The following is a 26,638-nucleotide window of genomic DNA, read 5'->3' on the forward strand; positions in this document are numbered from 1 at the left end:
CTCTGGCCAGCTGACCCACCAAAGTCCTATTTTCATGTCCTGTTTTCCTCCCATCACAAAGTTGAATTATTTCCTGAAAGAAAACTAGGAGAACTAGGGAACACATTGGACTGAGTTAGAGTCTAACCAAGACATTGGTTTGCTTTTGGAGGACTACCAAAACAGGAGAGACAGCAGGGTTACAACAGCCTCCATGAATGACACTTCTGGACCCATATCCATCTGGGAATGGATTTATCAGCTGGAAGAGTAACTGCGTTTCCAGTTTCTCTGCTGGAAATGCAGGACTTGCATGCTTTCCTGGGAGAGCCCTGGAGGTGTGCCCTTCTCCAAGTGCAGCCAGACTGGGAGCTGACAGTGGCCAGGCTTGTCCAACCTCTTCTTGTCACTCTGTCACCAAGTAGAACCTAAGATTAGCTCATGCACTGTTATTAATATTTCACTAGTACTCCCCTTTGCAGCAAATGGATGGTTTTGATCAATAATTCATGGTTGGGCGTAGCCTATTAAATTTGAAGTGGGGTGTACACTTTCCTGTTATTTATTTATCATTGCTTTTATTTTGCAGGGTGTTTTTTCCCTTGCTGTTTCATTTTTCACTTGCTTAAATGCCTCTCCTTCAAAGTTCAGCCTGCTTGCAGGAAATTAATCTCGTACCTTTTGACTTTTAAGTAAGTCTAAGCTCTCTGTGAGGGCCTGAGTCTAAGCCACAAAGAAAACTTTCAGACCCACTCAGTCACTTCGGTGGAGAAGATCTCTTTGGAACAAATGACTTGGGGAATTTGGTAACAAATCCAACTGCTCAAAGCTCATTCATGGCCTCAGAGCTGTCTGCTTTTGGTTTCACAGGGATATTTGGCTACTTCTTTTGAGGGAACAACTTGCTCCAAGATCAGCAGTCAGTTGTTGCCCTGTCATCTCCTTTGCCAGTGGGGGCTGTTCTTTTGGAACCCTCCTGCACACAGGTTTTGGGGAGTGTAAATCTTCCTGGGCTGATTGCAGGTTGTATCCCCTGGTTAGAAGTGGTCTTTTGCTTTGCCTTGTGAAAACAGTCTACTCATAGTTTATTTGATTTCCGTGGCTCATCTTGATTCACAAATAAGACAGATTGTAGTGAAATTGAGTAAAGATTTCCTAAGAAGACTCTAAGACAGGTTTCAGAGTTTAGGGTTTGAAAACTGAAAGCTGCACAAGCATGTGAAATCATAAATCAGTCTCCCAGCTTAGCTTTAAGAGGCCATTATCCTCCTGGTCATTCCTGTGCCCAGATCCAGGGGAAAGGCTGAGGTTTGGAGAGCTGCAGATCTGAGAATTGCCTTACCAAAATCATGCTTTTCAGTATGACAGAACTTCTTTCTACATTTCTCTTTCTCCATCTCCACACTTGGCAGTATGCAAGCCTGGGCGTCCCTCCCTGACCAAGCACAAATGTCTTGTTGCTGCTGGGCACTCCAGGCTTTGCTTGCTCACACAAAGCTCTGGCAGAGATAGACCTGCCCCACTCCTTCCTGCATGAGCAGATTTAGACAAAGAATGAGATGCTCTTGTTGCACCAAGAGATATTTAATGATATCATGATTCCACCCCCAAGAGACCCCAGTATCCATGTTGGGACAGGTTCAGTGAAATCACCCAGAATCGCTTTGCATTCTCAAGGCTATTTCTGGCATATACAATGCAGGAAGAACAGAGTGTGAAAGGTCTGAGTTTCACATGCGTTCTGCAAAGCCCCAGTCTGTAGTATTCTCTCTTCTGCAGAGATCACAGGTGGCATTTCAGGGTACAGTGCTAACACAGACACAGCCGTGGGTCAAATTACCAACTTGCACCTGAGCACATGCCATCAGAGTAATGACTCCTGCTTCACAAAGACTCATTCACCTTTCAACAGCATTGAAGTTCTCAGAGTCCCTATTCAGAGGCAGTTCAGTGCCTAAATCACTAGTGGTTACAGGAAGCGTCACTGACTTCCTTAGAAACAAGGACAGAGTCACACAAAACCCAAAGGTGCAATTCAGATAGCATCAAACTGTAGTGAGAATTAGATCAGGTCCTCTGTACTTATATATGAGCAAGATATTATTTGTTAAAAGAAGGTAATTTCAAAATAATTTCCGTTCTTTTGATTTCCCCTGGTTTTTAATGGACCAGGATGTTCCACTCAAAAGGGTACATTTGAAATTTTGCTGTCATTAACTTAATGACACTTTGCAAGGTCCACAGGAAGCTTTCATTCAGCTTGGAAGATTTGTGCTGCAGTCCCCACTCTGCTCCCTACCACTCTCTCCCCATCCCAGAGCATGGTCCACAGCCTGTGACCATATCAGCTGTGGTGAGGAACATGTTGTATTATGTGAGTGTGATTTTGCAAAGTCATGGTTTTTGGGGAATTTCCTGAAGCAGAAGTGCCCTGCAGGAAGGCAAACTTCTTGGGAGATTGCAGTGGGGAGTTAAAAATGTGAGAGCCAAGATCTGGGTGTGCCAGGAAAGGCCACCACAGGAATACACTTCCCTAGTGTCCATAAGGAAAAGACTGACCGACAGCAGAGCCCAGCTCCCTCCTCAGCTAAGGATCCCTGCAAACCCCTTCTGGCTGCCAGAACACAGCCCTGCCAAGTCAGATGGAGCTGCTGGACCTCTTCTCAGGCAGGTGCCACAGATCTTCAAATGTAATTCCCATTCATTGGTGGAAGTGAGACTACTGGTTCCTGCATGTTTTTTGGATTGTCACTTACCTTGCTAACAAACATCCAAGCCTCGTGGCAGGAAGTTTCTGCCCTTCCCAAGGCTCCCCAAGGCATCTGGGGGTGAAGGGGAGGAAGGTGAGAACCCATTGGCTGGTGAGGAGGTTGAAGTGGAAGTGCTCTGTCACTCAGAGCTGTGGGGCTGACTCAGGGGCAGAGGTGAGGAGGAGAAAAGTCGTAGAAGGTTTGAAGCCTGCAGTGACACAGTCTGGCTGATTGGCAGTGAAGTGTGACTGCATCACACAGGCAGCAGGATGGGAGTGTCAGCTCTGCAAAAAGTACTTGGAAAGAAAGGTCCTGCAGGCACAGGGACTATGAGGGGCAAGACTTTTGAAGTGTCGAAGTGGTGACAATGAGGGGAAAAGATTGACCTTTCCAGCTGTCTCAGGGGCATGGTCGGCTAACAATTACAGTAATTTCACGACCATAAGGCGCACCGTTTTTCTGAGGTGACAGTAATGGACATTTGTCTCAGTCCCACAGTACAGCCTGTCCTAACACCAGCTGGCCTGTTCCTAGCCATAAGCATACTTTGTGGTAAAATGCAAGCTATTTATATTGTAGAGTTACAATTAAATACTCTGGTAGGAAACCAGTATTATAGTAATAGCCTGCAGTTTCCTGCCCTGTTTAAGAAATTACTTTAGAGACGTCATTGTCATGGAATCCTACATTGTGAGCAATAACACAAATGTCGACCACACAGGTACATGTTAACCAGTACAGATAGGAGATAACTATCACACTGTCCCACTTCAATGTGTTTCAGTGCTGCCCAGTAAAATTTATTTGTTATCTAAAATTGTTATTTGTGTGGTATACTGTGCTTCAAGGATGCACAGTGCAGGGTTTAAATGGTGTGTCATGTCAGGGCTTCAGCTGGGGTTGTGTGTAAAGACTACCTAAGTTGAATAGTATTTGGTGGGGCAGCATTATTAGCAATACAGTGACAATTCAGCAGGTCATGAAATGAGACAGAAAAAGGGATTCATGAGCCACATGGCAAATAAATTTTTTGTTTATGTCTGCCTCATAAATCCATCATACTTTAAATCTCATCTTTGCTGTCCTTGTATTTCCAAGCTTGTTTGAACACTCCTTTAACACAGCTGGTGCCTATGGGATGTGCTGGTATTGAGTCACTGCTGAAGACACAATGTTGAGCTCAGTCTAGGTCACATGGATATAAAATATCGTAGGCATGGTTGAAACTCTGAGGTGCTCCCCTACCTTCTGCCTAAGCTGTAACAACTCAAGAGAGGGTGCTAAGAGTGTTAAGCAAACATATATGATAAGGAAACACCCACCCCAGTTTTCCTGTGCAAGCGAGATGCTAGATTTAGAGCACACATCCCTTTGATGCCCTCTTCCTCATATCGGAAAAGACATTGCAGCATTTATTGGCGTATCATGGAGACCAACAAAAGTAATTGATGACTTGGAAAAGGTCTGTAAGAAAAAAGCTGGGACAAACCATCAGGCTGGTGAAAAAATCCTAGAAAATAAAGAAGAGGTGCTGTGGCACAGCCTATCAAATAAATACCATAGAGGAAGTATTTTTTAAATAGAAGTGAGTAGTCAAAAATGTCTGGAACGTGTTTCAACATACTTCTGAATAGACCAAATGTATGTTGGATGAATCTTAATTATGGAGATTTGTTCATTAGAGGGCTTCCTTGAATATCTTTACAACAGCATGTAGTTCATGGTCTATCAGGTCTGGTGAATGGCAGCTTTGTCATTAAAGACATATAATTTGGCAATTTTTTTCACCTGCCTGTTTTCAGAGGTAAGCTGAAGGATGATTCTGCAGAAAGTGGCAAGAATCTCGTCAAGGCAGGACATTTCTTAAAATTCTTGTGGGACTGGTTAATAACTTTTCTCTCTTGATGTCGTTTTTTCAGATCTAAGGCTTCTGCAATGCTGCATCATCAGGGCTTGAATGATAGTTTATATTTGCACACATCAAACACTTTTACATGTGACCCTCTGTGCATTGGGAAATGGGTCCTTGAAATCTGTGTCAGTTGTGAGGTGGTGTGAGGGGTGCTGTGTCCTTTCTCAGCCTTCCCTGTTCAATAAAGGCTTGGACAAACTGTAGGGAGACACCAGCATGGTACTGGGATGAAGCATAACAGATCAGAGAGCAGGGAGAGAGGGCTCAGCTTGTTCAGCCTGGAGAGGAGAAGGCTGAGAGGGATCTTGGCGTCCACACCAACCCAGTCAGAGCTTATAGAGAAGATGGAGCCAGCCTTTTGTCAGTGATAAGGAAAAGGTCACAAGTTGCATCAAGGGAAATTCCAACCACTTGCATGGATAAAGTTTTCACAGGAAGGGCAATCAAGCGTTGGCGGAGGTTGCGTGGCGATGCTGAGGAGTTTCCATGCCTGGTGACTCTGCCCCAGCCTGGCTTGGCAGCCAGCCCTGCCTTGTGGATGAGGTGTCATTGCAGACCTTGCTGTTCTGTGCCTCAAATGTGGCCACCTTACCAGTGAAGAGAGGAAATATTTTGAGGTGCGTGTATTCCGTGAGCGAGAGCGGTAGTGAGGGAAAGCGACGCAAAGCTGTGGCCCTTATTGGAGGAGAAGTGAGGTGAAGAGGTAGAGACCAGAGACTTCTTCAATTCCTTATAAAGACAAAACATCATTGCGCTATGGGGTTTTGTCACCACTCACTTCCCTTTCTGGGCTCAGTCGTGGGCTTGCACTCTTGGGCTTGCAGAAAAGGAAGAGTTTCCTCGTCTGTAGTGACAACTGCTTTGCAGCTCCTCCACCCTACAACACCTTTGGTTTATTTAAGAAGTTCTGCCCTTTCCGTTGGATTTGCAGCTGCTGAGCTCTTGGTTGCTCTGACAGTTTGGACCCACTGCTTGAGCCCGGGAGGTAAGATCAAAGCATCTCGTGTTTTTTTGGCAAGCTGCTCTGCTGGGGACCCCAGCAGTTTAACTGCACAGGAAATTGTGGTCGCCATGAAAAAGCAGAGCAGGTTCAGTATTACTATGAAGTATTTTCCAGTAGTATTGTGCACAGCATTTCTACTGACCTTCAGGAAAGTGTTTGATGGATTTAATTTGGCAGAGTGGTTTTTGGCTGAGTAGAATAGTAGTCTTGGCATTGTCTTGGAAGGGCATGATAAAGTAAGAAACTATTATTTAGATTGCAGACTGGATCCATGTAAAAAGGTAATTTTAATTCTAGTGATGAAAAACACTGATTCGTAAGTATAATGTATTTTGGCTCGTAGTGCTTGCAGTGTAATCTGATGGGTGTTAGGACATTTACATCAGGCTTTTAGAAATGTAATTTTACTTTCCAGTGGATAAATAAAACTGATTCATGATAGAGCCTGATCACAGTAGGGACTTCTGCTTTAAAAATAGTGATATGGGGTGGTCCTAACATTCTATTTGCCTTTTAAGATCTTGAATGATGAATCTGGTCAGGCTTGTCCCTTGTCTTCTTTGGAAATTCAGCTCAGGTTCTACATGAACTTTGAGTTGCAAATATCTACAGGTATTTTAGGTAGTAGTATTGTGAACAGCAGCCTCCAGTGCCTTCTCTGTAAGAGTGGTAGCCTTGCTGGGTTTGTCATACAGTGATTTCCTTGACAGATGGATTTGCTTTGAACACTGACCAAATGAAATATCAGGTCTTTGTTATCACAACCAAAGTCAGAGACCAGGCTGGCTGATCTCATACTGCTACAGGTGTCAGGTGAAGATGATCTCTAGCAAATGCAGCTGGCTGTTCAGCACATGGGGTTTGGTCATCTTGCTAAAAGCAGACCACACCCTGAAACCCCTCCTGTAGAGAAACTCCAACACGTCTCACCTTCCTCCCCTTCTGCCTGCCCACAGGAGCAGTCTGGCCTCCTGAGATGAGAGGGAAGCTCTCATGAATAGACAAGAGATGTGGAAACCCCCTCTGTGGTGGGAAACTCCACCGAGAAGCAATGTTAGATCCAGGAGGGACTGGGAAGTACCTGCCTGCTTCCTGGTAATGTGAGGGGGGGTTTCTGCTTCCACCCTTCCATAAGGGCCAGATTTAACTAGCTCAGAAGCTGAAGACATTGTTCACTCTGTAAGTCAAAAAAGGGAAGCATTATATTACTGGCTTTGAGTCTGCTTCCTCAACTGAGCTGGAGTGACTGTTTGGACTAAATATTATTATGGTTATAAAATAAAATGTTTGTACTTGGACAAATCCAGGGGTGTTGCTCTTCCCTTGCTCACAGAACCTGCCTTGTATTTTGCCATCAATTTTTTTTACCCCTTTTTTGTTTCTTTCTGATTTCAGTCGTGAGGAGCTTAAAACACAGGTGTGTAGCTTGGAGCACAGTTATCTTGATAGAGAACCTACTGTAAAAGTAATTTCTGGTTTTTATAAAGCATGAAAGGACTAGGAAGAGATTGAGTAAAGGGGAAGGAAGGAGATGGGGGAGACCAGAGGAGTACAGTGCATTCAGAAATGTAGCTTCTTTTCAGACCCAGCCCCATGCAAAACAGCAATGAAATGCTGATACAAAACATAAAATATTTATCACAATGAAAAATATTTAGGAAAAAATTGGAAAGAGTGCTGCAGGATGGAGTAAAGGAGGGTCTGTTGGACACTGTGCATTTTTGCAGTTATCCAAGGGGAAAACTTGGATGGGAAATAAGTTCCTGCCCCTTGGTGAAACAAGGAGGGTGTCCTGGACACGGAGGCTGTGCCAACATGCAGGAGAGTGGCATGAGAGGGATGCCCAGTGAGCAGGCTTGGAGACCATACCATAAAGCCAAATCTTCCTTCAGAGGAAAGGGGAGCAGGAGGACTGGGCCTTCTGCTGCTCCAGGTCCTGCTTGGGCTTCCCACTGCACACTACAGCTCTCAGCATCACAGGATGGGAGTTCAAGCAACAGCACAGCTGGTAAGGAGGGCTGTGTTCAGATGTGCTCTCGTTTTTCTGGTCTGATTTTGTGGCTGAAAGGGCCTGGTCACTGCTGGAATCACTGAGGTGTCCTGCAAAACTGAGGACAGAATTCAGTTCCTGGCACAGGAACAAGAGCAGCAGATCTGTAAATCCTTGTGGAACCAGTCAAATGCAAATATGTATTTGTGTCTAAAAACCTCTTTCTTACAGCTGGAACATGTTTTTAATATTTTCCATGCACAGAGGAACTGTTTTCTCAAATGAGCTGGAAGCAGAGGCTGTCTTTTCATTTCTTGGCATTAGTTACCAGGCTTCCACAGCACATTTGGGTCAGTACTTTGTGACCCAACCTCTTGCCATCAGGTTGAAGCACACAGGTATAAAAAGAGAAGATTTTATCTGTCTGTCCAGGGTTTTATGCCCATCTGCCACCCCAGTGGTGATGGGGCAGAGCTGGGATAGATTCTCATACCTGTATCCAAAGCAGACCCTGCAGATGCTATCCTCTTCCCTCACCTTTGCTAGTGAAGATGGAACCGGGTGGGACAGGGCTTTCCATGCCAAATGGGACACCTGTTGAATGACTGAAGCTCTTTGTCAGTTTGAGAATCAAAATGCTCCTTTATCTATGGAAAAATGTTCTCACTTTAAAGCTAGCTGGCCTGTGTTGATAAAGAGATGAGAAAGATAAGTGACCCAACAAGAAATGTAGTGTACAGGATCAATTTTTCTTTTTTTTTTTTTTTAAGAAAAATTCTGCAGACTCTGATTGAAAAATAATATGCACCTGTATGCTGTCTCTCTAGTAGACTATATCTGACAGATAGAAGACACATCAGAGCTCTGCTTTTTCAATGTCTTAATTTACTTGAAGGATTAGCCCCTCCTGTCACCGAGTGGTATATTAGAAAGAGATCTCCATCTCTTTCCAGACCCTGTTGATTTTCCTTTCCTAAGCCCTGTTGACCAGTATTTGATTTAGGACTAAGGCATCACATTGACAAATAAGGTCCTTTATAAAACGGAACATTAACAAATAACTCATGGGCATCGCTGTGTTCATTCTGATAAATATATTTTCTCTGTATTTTTTTTTCAAGTCTTAATAATCCCAGTGCCTACATACATGGTAAGATTTGCTGTTGCAGGCACCAGTCTTTAAAAAAACCTTTGAGGCAAAGATTGTCATTTATTGTGGGCTAAATCATGAATCTTTGTAACGTACTAGGGGAGGAAGTATTTGCCGTATCTTCAGGAAGACTCCTCTCAGTGTCTTGAATGTCGATTTAAACAGCAAGATCCCACCCAAACTGAAGGGACTGTGATCCAAGTTACCCATTGCTAACAGAGCCAAGTATGTTTCTGTGTACTTTAGGATTTAAAATTTAGCTCAGCGTCTTTGATGAAATTTTAAAAAAATACTCTTATTCATCTGTAGTTATTTCAGTAGCGAAAATGTGGTAGCTTAACATGCACAACATGAAAAACAAACTTTTTTTTAATGAACCACCTCATGTGTTTGAAAATGTTGCTGTTTGTGCTTGTTAAATGAAAGTCCTTGTGTAAGAAATGTGTCTAATTGGCAAGCAGTCCCAGACCTGTTTGTGTATTTCAGCCATGATGAGCAGCTGTCTGAGTAACTCTGCAGCATGGAAGAGAGATGTGAACTCTAGGTTTTATCTTACATCATGAGCAGAAAAAAAACACCCAAAAAACAAAACCTCAGTCTGCCTGGAAGTTGTGATACCAAACAAGAATAAAGGACATCAATGGGATTGTTTGTTTGTCTAAGAAGGCTGGGTACCCCAGAGCTATCACTGCAAATGATCACTGGCAGCTAACTTTAATTTGGCGTTAAAGCTACTATCCTATTTTGCTGTGGGTGCAGTATGGATCACCCTCCTGGTGCAGGGATATATATACATTATTTTGATCAGGACTGTAACAGAAATAACAACTAATAATAAATACATAGGAGAAAAGCGTGATAGTAGCAAATATGCTGAGATGGAAGTTTAACTGAGCGATAAAATATTCTAGATTATGCAAAACAACATGTTTGGCTGATCGTCAACAAAATGGCTTTGCCCGCTACATTTTAGTTGAAGGTTTTGCTGATGAGCACAAGATGAAACTTTCAAATTGAGGAACTTCTAGGCCACACTGCTGTAGTTTTATAGCATTGATTCTTCTTTCAACATGAGATCTACCGTATAGTTTCTCTTTTTCTCACCCGTTAGTGACAGTGAAAATGGCAAAAACTTGTCTCCAGAAAGAAAGCATCAAAACCTAACTCAAAAATCTTCTCTTGTCTCCTCTTCAGCCCTTCCACACTGTAGGAAATCAGCTGAGACAAATAATTTGAACAGAAATGCATATGGATATATGGAGTTATGTGTGGTATCTTATGAGAGAAGGGGAGAGGGAAATATTTCTGGGGAGGAATATCCTATCACGGTTATTCTGAGGAGTGACAGGAATTATGCAAAGGTGCAATAAATATGGGACAAAGATTGAATATGTCCAAGACACTCTTGTTTTCCCTTGTACTTTTTCTGGCCTTCAGGATGTTCCAGATCTATCACAGGAGTTTCTGCACAATTCTATGGCCTCTTCTCTCAATCCTCCCTGCTGGTGGCAGGACCCAGGGCAGGTTGTGCCTCGGGGGAGATTGCTGGGGGATGTCAGCTGGGAGGGAAATTCTAATGCAGAAGAGAGCTGGGGAAGTATTCCCCAGTCCTTACAGAAAGCTGCACTTTGGAAAATGAATTTGTGAGTGAGATAAGAAAGATAAAAGTAGCTAGAGCTATGAGCTCTGGTAAAGTAAGTGTGTGCAGGGGGACAGCCTAACACTACCCCCTGAAACTCTGACAGCTCTGTTTTGCAACAGCGAGTGCCTCTTATTTCATCACTTCCAGAAAATAATAAACAAGTTTGAAAAGAAGATAGCAGGAAATTTATATATGCCAGGGAACATGTGTCATGTTACTCTCCAGCAGCTAGACAAGTTATCATATAATTAGCAAAGTACTAGTGCATTAACAAAGCAAAGCCCTGATGGTAGAAAGTGAGTAAATTTTAGTAGTTTCTTTTACTTTCTTGACACCAAATTCACAGTTGTGTTGTTCCTGACAAAATACGTTTGTGAAAGGTAATCTTGTCCCATGAAATGTGTTTTTTTGGGGGGGAAATGTACAACTTTGCTCTCTGTTAATTGCTATTTCACATCCTCAAGGTTTTCATTGCCTTGCTTGCAACAAAGTTTAAACACCACAGCAGTGGAGAAAAGATCAAACAAGGTAACAATTTAATACAAGTTTTGGAAACCTTGAGGTTTTAATGGCTTTGCTGTTTATTATTTATAGTGCATGGTGGGTGTACACTTTGCCAAGCAATGCATAACCAGGCAGCTCCTCTGACTATGGCTTCAAAATAGAAAAGAAAATTAAAGAACATCAATATCACCATGTTTCAATTTAGCAATTATGTTCAGCTTTAAGATTATTTTAGTTCTTCCTTTATATTCCAGTCTAAAAAGAGTTTTGTAATTAGATCTCTTAAAACATCAATGTGGTCATAGGTTCTTCTGAGGATAAGGTCAAATAAAAGGAGGCTTTAGGGCACGGCTGTGACATATTGGTTTGGAAATGCTGGCAGGGAGGGGAGTGCTTTGTTAGAGGCTCTTTTGGCATCAGTTTGCTTGTATTCTCAGCAGCTTAGGTGGGAACCTTTTCCCTTTTTTACACTACCTTGTAACTCAGCAGTCTTCTGAGGAGGAAAGAGTGTATTTGCACAACTTTATGTTTTGCTTTTGCAATAGCAGGTTTATGCTGCTTGCCAAACAAGAATGAAGTGTCGCTTCCGGGCAATGCTGTGACCCAGATGTCCTGAAGCCACCTGAATCTCAGTCTGTCTCAGGCAGTTTTCTGTTTTCCTTCTAAATGTTTAAATCCTTTCATTTATTTCTTGTTGGCAGTTCCACTGCCTTTCTTGCTCTGACCCAGGAAGCTGTCTTCTCAGCATCTTGTCTCAGCATCTAAACACGTGCTGACTTTGACCTCATTCTCCCTAAGACACTTCAGTTCTTTCACTGTCCTGTCACACCAAGTTTAAGATCCTTCCTCCCAGAAGCTCCTGATATTCACTATCTCATTTGTGCTGACAGCTAAGCTGTTTGTGTTCAGCCTGTACCAACTCCCCTCTGTCCTACCAAACCTCTCCCCTGCCCAGCTTTTCTCTTTGCTTCTGGCCATGCATCACTTTGCCCAAAACCATTGCCTGGTTCTTACCAGTTGGTTTTCCCTTGGCTCCTCCCTCAGATAACTCCTCAACATATGTTCCCTCCAAAGGAGCTCTTTCAGCTTGTTGACAGTGCTCATCATCATTGCTCATCCACATTCTCTCCTTTGCTCTTATGTCATCCTCTGCATTTTTTTCTCTGCATCTGCCTGGTCATACTGATTTTGCAAACAGTTTGGAGCAGAGCAGTGCACTGTGTGCTTTACAGTGACATGTGAGTTATCAGTAATTGGAGTAGTCACTCAGGATTGTTGGATGCCCTCTTGATGAGATGCCCGAAGTATTCTCAGTTTGCATTGGGGTTGGTGGAGTGCTGAAAGTGGTTGAACCCTAGAAGCAAATGGCTCTGCTCTTGGCTGGTTAAATCAGAAGAAAATATTGGGCCTGACCTCTCCCACTACTATCCAGAAGCATTTTACACATCTGTGTGCCTAAATATTATAATTTAATGATCTAAGCAAAATAAGCATTTTAAATACTGAAAGGTGGCTTTTTGAAAGGGGATTTTCTCATTTTTGGTGTGTGTTGCTAAAGGTTTGGACTTTTACTTACTTGATTTCCTTATGTTTTATTTTTCCTACTTGAACAATTTTAAAAAATGACAGTGATTTTTCATTGGGAATAACTCTGAAGCCTTTAATCTGAAAATCCTGAAGCCTTTCTGAATCTCACTGTTGTGAAGCCACAGTGGGATATTAATCAGCAACATCCAGTGGATTTAGATACTGGAACTGATAGGCTGAAAGAGCTGCTATGAGGGTGAAACTGTAGGAGAAACTCAGGTGTGTGTTGGAGCAGGCAGTGACCATCTTTCTGTCACCCCTCAGGTGATGGAGGACCAGTTGTCGTTCTTGGTGTTCACCTATGATGAATCTGATTACTCAGACAAGTGTAGTTACCTTCACAACAGTGGATAATACTGACCTAAAGAAGTCAAAAGGGGTCATTACAGCAAAGCCCTTCATCCCATTATTAGTAAAAATGTCCACATACGTAAATATATGTACTGCTAATAGGATTCTCTGTATTTAACAGATTACTTAATTATGTATCAGAGGTCATAACTTCTTATGCAATCTGGAAGAGGCCATTTTATGTTGATGATACTTTTTTTCTCAAAGTTACTTTGCAAAAGTAAAGTTACAGGCAAAAACCTGTAGTATTTCCTACCTCGTAAGCCTAGAACAGTCTTCATGCTATTAGAAGTTGTGTTGCAAACGATATTGCTTGATCAAGTGACTGGACTAGAAGAAATGATCTTGCAGTGGAATATGGATTTTCTGCCTGATAGTGTAAGATTTTCATGTGTCCAGGTGCATTGTACTTAACCCACAATTTGTAAAAACACACAGCAGGCAACAGAAAAAGATTGACAGTGAGGAATCAGAAGCAGGAAAGATACCAGGACACACTGGAGGAAGACAATAGATCTAATTTTACCCTAATATACATAACCCATATTGCTAGTAGATCATTGGGGTTTTTAAAGGTAATCCTTGGAAGTATGGTGGTTAGAACCAACTGCAAGAGCAATGGCATTATGGAACCTGCTGTATTTCTCTATTTATGAAGGCTGGAGTGAATGAACAGATTTTTTTATTGCTGTCCTCATCCTAAAACCACAGTGATTAGGCAGGAAAAGGGTGCAGGGTACTACTGGGAGACAGCAGACAAGAAGTTAACCACATGAGATTGCTTTTGGGCTGTTTCAAGGCCATGTCCATAGTGGTTTTCACAGATACAAGGAATCAATGCATGAGTTCAGCAGAGCATTGAATCTGAAGCCCAGATAAGTTGCACATAACTCTGTGTTTTTACAGAGGGCTATAGCAAATCTTGGGCTTTTAAAATTATGCAGTGTGAATTTTCATTTGGGGAATGGCATATTTCTGATTTTTTCCCCTCATTTGATTACTATAGCTACAGCAACCACTTCCCAAGATCAACTCAGGTTTCCATTCTATTCTATTTAAATAGTTGTTTGGTTAATTAATACTTAAAGAGACATAGAACACTATAGTCATTCTCACAAATATAGAATAATAGATAGTCTGTCTCCTGAACAGTTTCCTCATGAATAGATGCAAGGGACAGAAAAAGCAGATGGGAATAATGTGCATCTTCTGGCAGTGTATTTAATGGTCCCATAAAAGAAAGTGAACTTTCCCTTCCTTGTTATTAAGAAAAGTGCCTGTAAAGTGAAAGTCTAATCCTTGCTCCTGTTTTATATCTTTGATGAGAGGAAAGGCAGGGAAACTCCTTCTGGCCACACACTCCTAAAGCCACCCAACCTCAGGAACTAACTTAGACACCTTGGAAGGAAAATCCTTAAACTCCCCACATATCCAGGGAGATAAATAGGTGACTTTTGGGAGGCCAGACCTGATATGCTCTGAGCATCTTGTGAACGAGCTTCTCTCCATCCCTCCACCTTGTAAGGGTGAGCAGCCTCCTCATTAGGTACCCAAAGGTGAGTGGTGCACATGTCCCCTGGGGCTCTGAGTCTAGCCCAGAGCCCTGGGAAGCACCCAGGGCTGCTTCTCTGCCAGCACTGCTGATGAAATGACTGGTGAATTGAGTTTCCAAGGAGGAATAACAAGAACCAGCATAGTTTAGTTTGTTTTCTCCATGAGAAACAAAAGTCAGCAAGGTAGGTTTAATTCCAGTTAAATTAGTACAAATAAAACTGTTGTAATTTTGAGCAGGGCCTGGCAAAACAGCAGGAGGGATATGGAATTGTCTCTCATCTACACAGGATTTTATCCCTTCACTTGATTTCAGGATACAGAGAGGAGCTGGATGTTCAGCTATGGCTCCAGAACTTTGAAAACCCAAGTAAAAACCTCTCTGTTTCATCACACTTGCCAACCCAAAAAGCACCAAATGAAAACAAGTGTCTTCTTCTTGCAGAGCTGCCACTCACAGAAGTAAGAAATGGCATCGACAGCTCACTTCTCCGAGGAGGAAATGGCAGAGCTCCAGGAGGCTTTCAGCAAAGTTGGTGAGTGCAGCCGGCAGCAAAGGCGCTGCTGAAGTGTGAACCTGTGGCAAGCCCATTTCTCATGGTGTGACTGACGAGCCATAAGGAGATGGAGTTTGCTCCAGCACTGACATGTTCTGTCACAGCAACCACAGAAAGCCTTTTTCTGCCACTGCAGGCCTCCCTGATGAAACCACATCAGCTCACGGCACAGCACTGGCCTCTTACAGGGGAGGTGTTGGGGCTCCAGCAGGGTTTACAAAAAAACTCAAAAGGTCTAAAGCAAACCATGTTAGAAATACTCTCCAATGTTTGCCCAAAAATATTGTTTATGCACGGCAAATTATTTGGAAGGCAAAAAAGTTTTATTTTAATGCAAATTGAGTATTCCCTATGGGAAGGAAGAGTGTGGAGAGGACAAATATGCAAATGGATAAAACAATTTGTAATCCCTCCACAATGACCTTTCAAGCCTCATATTTCTACTGTGTTTTCTTTCCAAACCTTTAGATATCTCATTTGATTTTTCTCCTTTAGAGTCACACAGACCCATCACTGTCTACCCAAATTCTAAGAAAAGGTCCTTGTGCTTCTTACAGCTCACTTAACTTCTGTCAGCAGATCTACGAGCCTTGCTGGATTATGCATTTGTATCAGTTGTTCTTGCTGATTCAGGTGTTGATTTCTGAGCATACAATAGTCTAGGCTGGTAGTCTTAAAAATCTGGTCCCTGTGAGTGTCCTGTATACACTGTCAAGGCAAATCACAGAATCCTAGCATGCTTTGGCTTGCAAGGGACCTTAAAGATTATCTAGTTCCTACCCCACTGCCATGGCAAGGACACTTCCACCAGATCTGGTTGGTTCCCCAAATGCTGGAAGGAAGCTCTCATTCCTCTCCCAGACATTTCCCTCTCCGAGTCCAGATCCTTTTGTTGTATGCCATGGTGAAATGGATAGGATGCTCCTTGCAATATTAATCTGGGCTGCTGATGCTGACAGCTGAGTGTCTTTTTGCAGCATGCAACAAGTGACTCATGTTGCAACTTACTGTGCAGGAAATCAGCACACACTGCTTTGAAATTACCTCAGCCTCCAGCATGGGGAAAAGGAGACTGCGGTGAATGTAACCATATGTAACTATATATACATTTATCTATGTCATAACTATAGTGTTTTAACCAAAACTCTCCACTTGATGAACCCAGTTTGGTTTTTTATCTGTGGAGTTTTTCACTAAGTGGATAATAAAGGACTGTGAACCTGTATTGTTGATGTTCTCATCAAACTCTTGCAGGAATCTCAGCAAGAATAGTCATGTTAGCACCATCACAGAGAAACACAGAAGTTTTTATTTTGAGGATGTCATATGGAGTTCCAGCTTACTTCTGATGTTATTAGATGCAGAAAACAGGCCAAAATCACAAATTATATCTATGGATAAGTGCGTGTGTGCATTGTGTCAACTTTATTTTATTTAGCTGTTCTGTAGACAGGGTGTTTCCTTTATAGATGACATTTGCCAGTGTTTCAACCTTGGAATGGCAATTATATCCATTTAAACCTAGCATTGTTAAGATATTTATGTGTCTAAAAATATGACTTCGTCGCTGTGAGTTTTTGTTTGTTAAAAAGTGATTGTAATTCTTTCTTGGGTGTGAATAACACAAAAGCAATTGAAAATACCAGATTTCAAGGCAACAAATCTTTGTATGTAATGTACCTTTCCCTGGGTAAAATAAAAACAGCCTTTATGTGCAGAAAATGTCATTGGGCTGATGTAGAATGTGAAAGTTTGCTTTAATCTTTGCAGATATCAGCGGGAATGGCTACATCGATACCAATGATTTAACAGAGGTGTTGAAGGCTGCCAATCTCCCTCTGCCAGGATATAAAGCCAGAGAGCTCATTCAGAGTCTGACAAGCACAGGGAATGGCAGGATCAGTTTCGATGAATTCATTTCAGTAAGTAAGATGTTATTTTTTTTCAGTCACTCAAGGTGATCCCCAGGGCACAGCAGAGGCACAAGCACAGGGTCTCATGGGCACCTCATCAATCCAATGAGTTTACTCACCAGAAAAGTTGAAAGCAGAAGGTAACCAAACTAGAAATTCTGCAGTTATCTGGGACAAGTTCTGTGAATCCAGATGCTCATTGCATAGATGCCATATCTTTCAGTTTGGTTGATGCAGCAAGATAAAGTTTTTCAGCTATGCCCTGCAAAAAGATGGTGTTCTGGCTAGATGTTTGCAAAAAGTGTAAGCAGATCGAAACTGAAAACTTCATGGGGCATTTTTTAATCAAAAAACTTCTTCTTTTTCTGGTCTGAACTGGGTCAAAAGCAAATGCTAAAATAGTGGAACTTCCCTTGGGATGGAGAAGTAGGTTTTTACTAGCTCTTTCTTCAAACCCAAACTGCTCTGCTCCAAAGTAACATTTTTGTTACTCAGCTGATTTGAAAGCATAAAAGCTGAGTGTAATCCTGTTGTACCTCAGCAGATACACAGATTGTATCACAGAAACCCTGAAAATACTTAAGCTGCCCTTCCCTATTTACAAAGCAGAGAGAATGTGCCTCCTGCTCACTGTTTTATCTTGGTTTAATTCTCCACCATTCTAAAATCCTCTCTTATGCTTGAAAGATTTTCCGAGACCTGAAGAGTGATGATGTTGCGAAGTCATTCCGAAAGCAGATCAACAAGAAGGAGGGGATCTGTGCTATCGGCGGGACATCGGAGCAGTCCAGCGCTGGCACACAGCATTCCTACTCAGGTACATCCCGCACTGATGGCCCCCAGCAGTTCAGCACAAGCACCTGCCCTCTGCTGGCCCTGCTCACCAGGGAGGCAGGGCACAGGCTCCCTGGATAACCCATTTCCCTGTACAGCACTCATCCTGTAAACTCCCATTACAGCCACACAGTTCATTTTTCCCATGGAGGGCACAACCCCATCAGGGCTTTTGTCCCAGCCAGTCTCTCCAAGCTGAAAGTTGGTTGCTTTTGTTACCTCCTGGGCACAGCCCACTCTGAAGCAGTTCCACAAGGAGGAGGTCCTACTGTCTTCTGCAGGGGAAAGAGTGGGGGACTGACTCTCTCTGGGGAAGGGAGAATAGAGGATTCTTCCCAGGGCTCCATCCACCTTCATCCTGGAAAGCACCTCCTCTGAGCTACTGGGAGCCATCTGAGCTGCTGCTGGTACAGGATAGCTGTACTTCAGCCCTGTTGAATACAGGCACATCTGTCCATTACCCTCCGAATGTTCTTTGTTAGAGGCCAATCCTGGCCAGGTTTTTCTGGACATTCCACATAAAGAGGCTGTAATGTACAATACAGAACAGTTTGAAGTTATGTGGGATTTCTATTTAGCAGAGTGGTGCAACAATGCATTCAAATTATGATGAAAGCACAGATTACCCCTTGCAGAGCTTTGCACCACACATTTGAATCACATGAGCTTCATTACCAGTCTCTCTAATATGCCTGCCCTCATGACCCAGGCAACCCTAGTTAGTGGGAAGGGGTATTGAAGGAGTATTAACCAGCTTAAGTTCATTGCTCTCCTCAGCTCATTTTCTTGTCTCCTGAGAGCCTCTTCCACGTGGGGTTTTGTTGATCAGTCGCACTGGTGGTGCCTTTGTAGGTAAAATGATGGTAGAGGTACTGCACAGCACACTGATGGCTTTGATGTTGTGTCCGCAGAGGAAGAAAAATATGCCTTTGTCAACTGGATTAACAAAGCCCTTGAGAAGGACCCTGACTGCAAGCATGTGGTGCCAATGAATCCAGAAACAGATGACCTCTTCCAGGCAGTCGGTGATGGCATAGTGCTTTGGTAAATAATACCTTTCTTTGTCACAAATGGCAATCATGAGTCTGCAAAAACTCACATTGCTGTTTAAACAGAACCTACTGAATTTACATTAAGCTCAGGAGCATTTGCAGACTCAGGGCCTTGATAATACTAGGGTTTTTGTGCTTCTTTTATCTTCAAAAATATAAAGCATGTTTCATGCTTAATGAGAATTTTCCCTTGCCTCTAGACACTTACAATTAGATGAAGTCAGTGAAATCTGAGGAGCTGCTTGGTTTTATTTTTGCTCAAGGACTTTTGGTGTTTCACACAAAGAGCACAAAATAGTGAGTGCTTCCGCAGACATTTTCTGAACAATAAACTTCTCACACAACTTCACCTTGTGGCATTCTTGGCCTCACACCTATAATATGTATGTATGTATATATGTAGCCCAAAATAATTGTTTAAGTATTGTGTGCCTCAGTGTATATATGTAGAAGCAGAGGGTGATTGTTTTTGTTTAGTAACACTCCAGCTCTTAGACTTGTCCTGCAATATAGAGACAAAAGCTATACCTGTATTTTGTGCACACACAGCTTAGTGTATTTCTTGTTATTTTTTTCTCTTTTATTTCCAGTAAGATGATCAACTTTTCAGTGCCAGATACCATTGATGAGAGAACAATCAACAAAAAGAAACTCACACCCTTCACAATACAGGTACTAAAACACTACAAAATTCTTTGCTTTTCCCCTTAGGATGCTTTCATGTAATCACTTAGAGGGAAGACTGGTTGTGTCCAACATAGTCAGGCAAAGCTGTTTGTGGCACAGTGAGATGCTCAGGTCCATGTCATAAAAACAGAAAAACTCTTCTATTTACATTTATTTCCAAACATATGAGCAACCTGACTAACCAAACACAATGAATAATGTCCAGCAGATCAGAGCTTTAGATACTTTTGTGGTAGATGCCATATGAATGCAAGAGCACAGAGATAATACAGCAAGCTATTGCAGCTGGAGTAGCTCTCAGAAGACTGAATCCCTCTTTTAAGGCATGACAACGGACTTCAACTCACAACTGCTGTTGTTGAAGTCTGATGTCCTCACCAAAATATTAATTGTGACCCTGGAAGTACCAGTGCAACGTACCTGAGATTGGACCATTGCTGTTGCATGCCTTTTACAAGCCAATATTTCACCTTGAATACTGAATCCCTCCTTTATTTCTATCACATGCACATGTTTATGATTTTTAAAATGGACAAAAAGGGTGTTAATTTTCACTACTTAAAGTTTATTGTGTTTCTCACACAGCAGTATGTAGAGAAATATTTTTATATGAACAACATCTAGGTACCTGGTACAGAGTATAAACAGATATATGGAATAGATATGAACCTAACCCAGTTTAGACCTCAGCTACTCTGATTTGATGGAACATTAGCCAGACTCAAGTAAGCTCAGAATCCATTAAATTGGATTTTTATGCTGTATACCTCATTTTTCAGTTCTAATCGTTTTGGTCCACAGCATAACTTAATGATGCAGCTCAGATCAATCCCTGTCACACATAGACTTGATTTGATCAATATAGCTTCCACTTTAACTTAACCCTTTTACAGCTGTCTGCTGGAGAAAAGGTAATTAATTTGAAATGCTCCAATTTTTCTAGCTTATGAGAATTTACACTATGTCTCTCTCTGCATTTTGTATCTAATCAGATCTCCCTGTCATGACAGCAGTGCTGAAATTAATGTGAAAAATTGCAAATCTGTGTGATAAATTATATTCTCCAGACTTCTTTGCCTACTTTACTTGCCCTCTGTTTACAAAGGCACCTTTTTGCACAGTGTAGACCTAAGGATCAGATTTTCCTATTCCCTTTATTTTAAATTGACAAAAAATGACAAAGGAACATAATATTCCTGAAATATTACTTTTATTTCTGCCTGTCACTGGGAATCACTGAATCCTTCAGCTTCCTCTACACACTCCCAAACCAGGAGTCCATACTCCAAAGCTCAAAAAGAAAATGTCCAGATATTATCAGTTCTGATTTTGGCTGAACTGCAAGGCTAAAAACTCATCAGGTTTATTCACACTGATTCCTGGGACAGCGTGCTCTTTGCAAACGCTGTCAGCTAGCAGCTTACTTGTATCTTAGGTATCAGGGCTTTTGCAGAGTGCTAAGGGAGAGGTGAGACTGGAATATCTGCCACTTGATGGGGTTGTAGCTCCTTTCTTCCTCCCTGTGTGCAGGACTGAGCAGAGAATTTGCCCCGTGCTGAAGCTACATCTGTGCCTAAGTATGAGCTGGAGCATTAATTAGCTCTAGGGAGAGCCTGGCCTGGGTAACCAGGACTGAGCCAGGACATCACTGTGAACGTAGATGTATGCTCTGAGCTCCTGGTGACATTTGCCACCTCTTCCAGGTAGACGTCCTTTCTGTCTTTGTGTTGAGCCCAGAATCTGCCTGCAATCCCCAGGAGAGTCTGCATTCCCCTGCCCCCTGTGGCCAGATGTGTATCCTGGGCTGCATCAAAAGAACTGTAGCAGGTCAAGGGAGGTGGTTCTGTACTTGTATTCCACTCTGGTGAGCACCCAGAGCACCCACCTGGAGCATTGCCTCAGGAAAGTCACGGTTCTGGTACTTAAATGCATTTACAGTGAAGCTGCCTGCAGATTTCACTCGTTCTGGCTGCACTCCCTTCTTGTAGCCTCAGCTCTCAAGTTCTGCATCCTTCAAAAGTTCTCATCTTTCCCTAGGAAAATCTGAACCTGGCCCTGAACTCTGCTTCAGCCATTGGGTGCCATGTTGTTAACATTGGAGCTGAAGACTTAAAAGAGGGGAAGCCTTACCTGGTTCTGGGTCTTTTATGGCAAGTCATCAAAATTGGACTCTTTGCTGACATAGAAATCAGCAGGAATGAAGGTATGTATGGCTCTTCCTTTCAGTGTTCAACTGTTACCACTTTATCTTTTTTTTTTTTTAAATCTTGATTTTAATTTTTTTCTTCAAATATTTGTTGTCTGTTTTCTTGACTAGTCTAATTTTCGTTGCTTTCCAGAAGTTTCAGCGCTCAAAAGTCCAAGGCTTTCTGCAGAGTTGTGTATTCAGAGCCTTTTCATGCTCATTGGGTCAGGACTAGTGGTCTAAATTCAAGTATATTGTGTTTTGGCACTAAATCTGGGATAAGGAAATCTGCATTCAGGAAACTTGGTTCCTTCTGGCTCTCGATTGCCAAACATCTTCCTTTGTGAAATCATAATTATAGAATCATTGAATAATTCAGGCTGTAAGGAGCCTGTGGAGGTGCACCTTGGAGATCTGATTCAGCCATCCAGCTACCTGCTTTCAGCAGAACGTCATCTTAAGGTCAGATGAGGCTGCTCAGGGCCTTTTCCAGTGTTTTCTGGGCAGCCTGTTCCAGAGCTCAACCACTCTTGCTCTGAATTTTTTTTTCTAGTTGGAATCTAGTTGGAGTTTCCCTTCTGGCACCTCATGTCCACAGCTCATCATCCTTTTTGTGTGCATACTGGCAAAATGCAGATCTGGCCCCTCTATAATGTTGAAGACAACACTTGCTCCCCTCTCAAACCTCTTTCCAGGCTAAACAATCCCAGTTTTCTCATCCTCTTCCCTTGTATCACAAACTTCCATCCAAACATTTTCGTGTCCTTCCACTAAGCCCACTTCAGTTTGTCAATGTCTCTTTTGTATTGGGGAGCCAGAAACTGGACACAACATTCCAGGTGTGTCTCACCAATGCCAAAATTCTCCATGAAGCAGCTTAATCGTGAAGGCTGTGGGTGTACCTGCAGTTCACACATCACCTCATCTCGCTGCTTTTTCCCCACGCCTCTGGATATTCCCTCACCCAGCAGTGACACTTCTTTCCTCCAGTTTCTGTGCAGGTGTTACCTTCATTGTCTCACCCCTTTCACATTTCTGTCCCTTTTGTTGCCAGAGCTACCAGTTCTCATTCCTTCATAGGTAGCCTTGCCTTGCTTATTTGTTGCTATTTTCCTTTCTGGTATTTTCTCCTTCACTTCTCATCTAAGATTTTATCTAAGAATAGAAAAGCCAAGAAAATTCTGATTTCTTTTCAGGTCATCTCTTTCCCTCATAGCCCTTCTCTGCACCTGTTTCAGGTAAAACTCCCCTTTCTTGAACAGGGGATCCTGTATTTCCAATGAGCTTTCATGAGCATGTGAAATCAAAGCAGTAATACATCCCTCTATGGGAATTACCTGGGATGCACTTAATATCATGTTGGATTTTCCCCATGTCATATCAAATGGTGGCTCAGAGTAGCTTGGAAGACATCTAATACACTCAAGTTCTCATCCTTCGTTCATATATGCTTTTAGCTAATAGCAGTTATTCATATGAATTCCCCAGTGAATGTCTTTGAACATGGCACTATTAAATTGCATTCCATTCTTATTACTGTCATCTAGCCTGTTCTGTCTGATTTCCTGATCGTCCTCTGTATTGACTATGCCACCTAGTCACTATCGTCTTCACATTTTTAGCACGTTGCAAGTATTTGTGCCAAGATAATTGATGCAAAAAAAAAGGAGAAAACATTAATCCAAAAATCAATCCACAATCAACTCCACAAGAATCCTTCTTCCAGCCTTCTTTCCATGTCAACACTGTTCTCTTCATAAAATCCTCTGTCTACTTTCAAATGCTTCTATTATCCCAGTTTAACCCCATTGCACTCTATGTCACATTATCTGTGTAACTCCAGTTATGGTATGTCTCCACTGTTTCCTTTATGTAGCCAATCCATAATTCTTTCAAAGACTGACAAAAGCTACTGGAAGAAAATCAGAGCAATGTAAAAAAACTCTCCCTTTTTACCACATTAATAATTAGTTTCCATGTTAGTTCTTCTTTTCAAAACTGGTTCTAAAGCCTTTCATGATCCAGAGATCAGCTGAACACACTGCATTTTCAAGGGTCAATCCTCCCATCCTGCCTGTTTCTCCTCTTATGAGCATAATATCAATTTTTCTATACAAATAGGGTCCTCAATTGGCAGGTGAGTTAGCCCTGCTGGCCCACAAGCCCATGAGATCATATGAAGTATTCCAGAATGGCTGTGTTTCCAGTTTCAGTGTGAAGGTCATTGAGATTTCTTTCACCTAAGATGCAAAAAGCCTGTGCTCGTGTTTTCATTCCAAGCCTGCCCCTGTGCTCAGCATCATTGTGCCCAGCTCTGCACTTCTCAACACAGGAAAGACTTGGACCTGTTGGACAGTGGCAGAGGTTGCCCAGAGAGGTGGTAGATGCCCCATTCCTGGAAACATTCACAGTCATGTCAAATGGGGCTCTGAGCAAACTGATTTAGTTGAAGATGTCCCTGTTCATTGCAGGGAGGGTTGACCAGACCTTTATAGTTCATGGGCAGTTCTTAGACCACACTGAAATTGTCTTCCACTTGAATATGATCCACTATTAGATATAAAAATTACAACCTTGTATTCATTTTATTGATGTGACCCTTTTTCTGTTTTCATCCTCTCTCATGCTAACCCAGCTTGAATTTTGGCAACTCACATTTAGAAACTAGGGTAGGAAAATGAAAATGAGAGAAAACAGTTATACATTTTCCTCAACAAGTATTCATATAATAATTTTTAAATTTTTTTTCTGTCTTAGCCTTGATTGCTCTTCTGAGAGAAGGAGAGAGCCTGGAGGATCTGATGAAGTTGTCTCCAGAGGAGCTGCTGCTGAGGTGGGCAAACTATCACCTGGAAAACGCAGGCTGCAACAAAGTCAACAACTTTAGCTCAGACATCAAGGTATGAGAAATACTGACCAACAAAAGCAAAACAGCAACTCTATACCCAAATTCCTGCCCTCCACACAGGAATTGTGCACTGAAACACTCCAAGCAGCTGAGACTGCTCTGTCAGGCTCATAGAGCTGGGTACATGAAATGCTTTCATTGGGGTTTACCTTTGCACTCAGTAGCATTCCTCCTCTTCCTCTTGACCTCCCGCTCATCATTGCCAGCTCTTGCACTCCAGATGCCTGGGAAAAGAATGGCTTCTGGCTCTGTATGGGCATATGGACACTGTATTTTCAGTCTTTGCTTTCCTTGCTCTCCTCCTTTCCAAATCTCCCTAAAAGCCTGGACCTTACTCAGACATGCAGAGAAAGATGATTGAGCATTTCCAATTCCCTCACTTGATCTTTCCTTCACTTGGGCTATGTGCTTCTCTGTCCCAACAATTGCTGTAGCCCTGAATGCAGTTATCTGTGAGTTTTAATTCACTGGGACTATTGAAAATACTGCAGCTAGACTGGGAGACACTTGCAAGCATGGGTCTGGAGTCTGGACAGCATTATTTCATATACTCAGGACCTCTTGGGTTTGTGGGTGCAGATTTCAGCAGAGCTTTCTCTGTAGGACCTTTATTGTTCCCAAATAGAGGTATCTGAACCTCAGTGGTCCCCACTGATGAATTTCAGGCACTAAAACCCAATGTGAGGCCCAGAGAGCATCCCAGAGCTGTAGAGGTTGTACAGGGGAGGGTATCAGAGCTGGCCTGCAAGAAAGACAGGGGCTGGCCAGCACAGCAACCCCACCAGCCATGACCTGACTTGCCTGCTCCCAGAATAGCATGGAAAAATCCAGCTCCAGAGATACCTGGTCGTAGGCTTCACTAGGGACTGAAGCAGGAGCACATATTTGATTGAGATACAGAAAAAAAGCCCTAGGAAAGGCAACAGGAGGGGTAAAGAATCACATTTGATAGCACAATTTTTATTGTAACCAAGTTTTGGTTGACTGAGTGGAGGTGACTGGAGCATATCCATGAAAAGGGAAGGGAATGGAGTCTTTCCCACCTTTCTGTGTGCTGGCCAAAAAGACTCGTGTAACATTAAATCCTAACTGAAAGTTAAATCATAATTCCGGTGTTTACAGTTGGAAAATAAGGCACACATTTACAAAATTTCAAGGTTTAAAGACATTCTCTAACTAAGTCTGTCTCCCCACCTCACTTCAGTTGTAAATAACCATTTCCTAGATATCGTGTGTAGTAATGCAGATGTAAAATATTTAAAATAATTCAGGTATTCTGCTTTATATTATGCAGATCATCAGTTGGGTTAGTTAGTTATGTCCCTAGACATTAACATGTAGCTTTATTTTCAGTTCTTTGAGCTGTTTTTGAAGTGAGTTAATGTTTTCCACATATGGAAGCAGCACTGTATTTCACAAAATATTAAAGACACAACATGTTAAATCCTTGTCTTGCTCCTGCCCTTTTGCCTGAAAAATGTCAGTGTTAACTTTTGTCCTTGAAAACTATGCTTTCTCTTCCACAACTGTTCCAGCCTTGCTTTGAAATCCACTTTAAACATCTGCTTTCTCCTTCTGCATTTTCTTTTATTAAATGCTCAGCAGCCTGACTTCTACAGCATTATAAAGGTATGCATTTTCTTTCCTCTAATTTTATGTTCATATTAAGTAAATTCGGATATCTTTTTGTTGTTGCTGTCCTTCCTGTAAGTTCAACACACAGCATTTTTGTCTCATGTTTTGGGCATTCTGCAGCACATATATATTGGCTCAGGGAAGAAGTAGATCTGGCAAGCACAGCATAAAGTAGAAATTGCTAAGTGCTTCCAGCTTAATTAATTTAATTATGTAGCCCAATGATCGATGTAATAAAAATGAAGCATGCAGAAACATTGTTCAAGGGAGCACTGGCATGCAAAGGCTGAGCTTTAGATGTAATTTTTCTTCCCTTTAATTTCTCTGTCTGTCACAGGACTCAAGAGCTTATTACCATTTGCTGAACCAAGTCGCCCCCAAGGGAGATGAAGAAGGCATTCCAGCTATTACTATTGACATGTCAGGATTAAGGGTAAGATGAGATAAG

General features: G+C 42.2%; 1 protein-coding gene across 5 annotated transcripts in view; it reads left to right on the forward strand.

Annotated features, from left to right (window-relative positions):
* The window catches only part of LCP1 (lymphocyte cytosolic protein 1), a 48,719-nt gene that overhangs the window by 13,774 nt on the left and 8,307 nt on the right, over positions 1-26,638 (forward strand). For 2 of the 5 annotated variants that reach the window (XM_033052853.1, XM_033052854.1), the window contains exons 2-10: positions 14,865-14,955; positions 16,747-16,898; positions 17,577-17,706; positions 18,635-18,767; positions 19,366-19,447; positions 21,500-21,665; positions 24,405-24,547; positions 26,158-26,184; positions 26,528-26,623. In XM_033052853.1, coding sequence (XP_032908744.1) covers positions 14,889-14,955; positions 16,747-16,898; positions 17,577-17,706; positions 18,635-18,767; positions 19,366-19,447; positions 21,500-21,665; positions 24,405-24,547; positions 26,158-26,184; positions 26,528-26,623 — 996 coding nt within the window. In that variant the 5' untranslated portion in view covers positions 14,865-14,888. Of the gene's footprint in view, positions 1-5,433; positions 5,627-14,864; positions 14,956-16,746; positions 16,899-17,576; positions 17,707-18,634; positions 18,768-19,365; positions 19,448-21,499; positions 21,666-24,404; positions 24,548-26,157; positions 26,185-26,527; positions 26,624-26,638 lie in introns of those variants that run through there. The other 3 variants (XM_033052852.1, XM_033052855.1, XM_033052856.1) reach the window with 3 other exon arrangements.

This window comes from Catharus ustulatus, chromosome 2, assembly GCF_009819885.2.
Source record: "Catharus ustulatus isolate bCatUst1 chromosome 2, bCatUst1.pri.v2, whole genome shotgun sequence".
Lineage (NCBI taxonomy): Eukaryota > Metazoa > Chordata > Aves > Passeriformes > Turdidae > Catharus > Catharus ustulatus.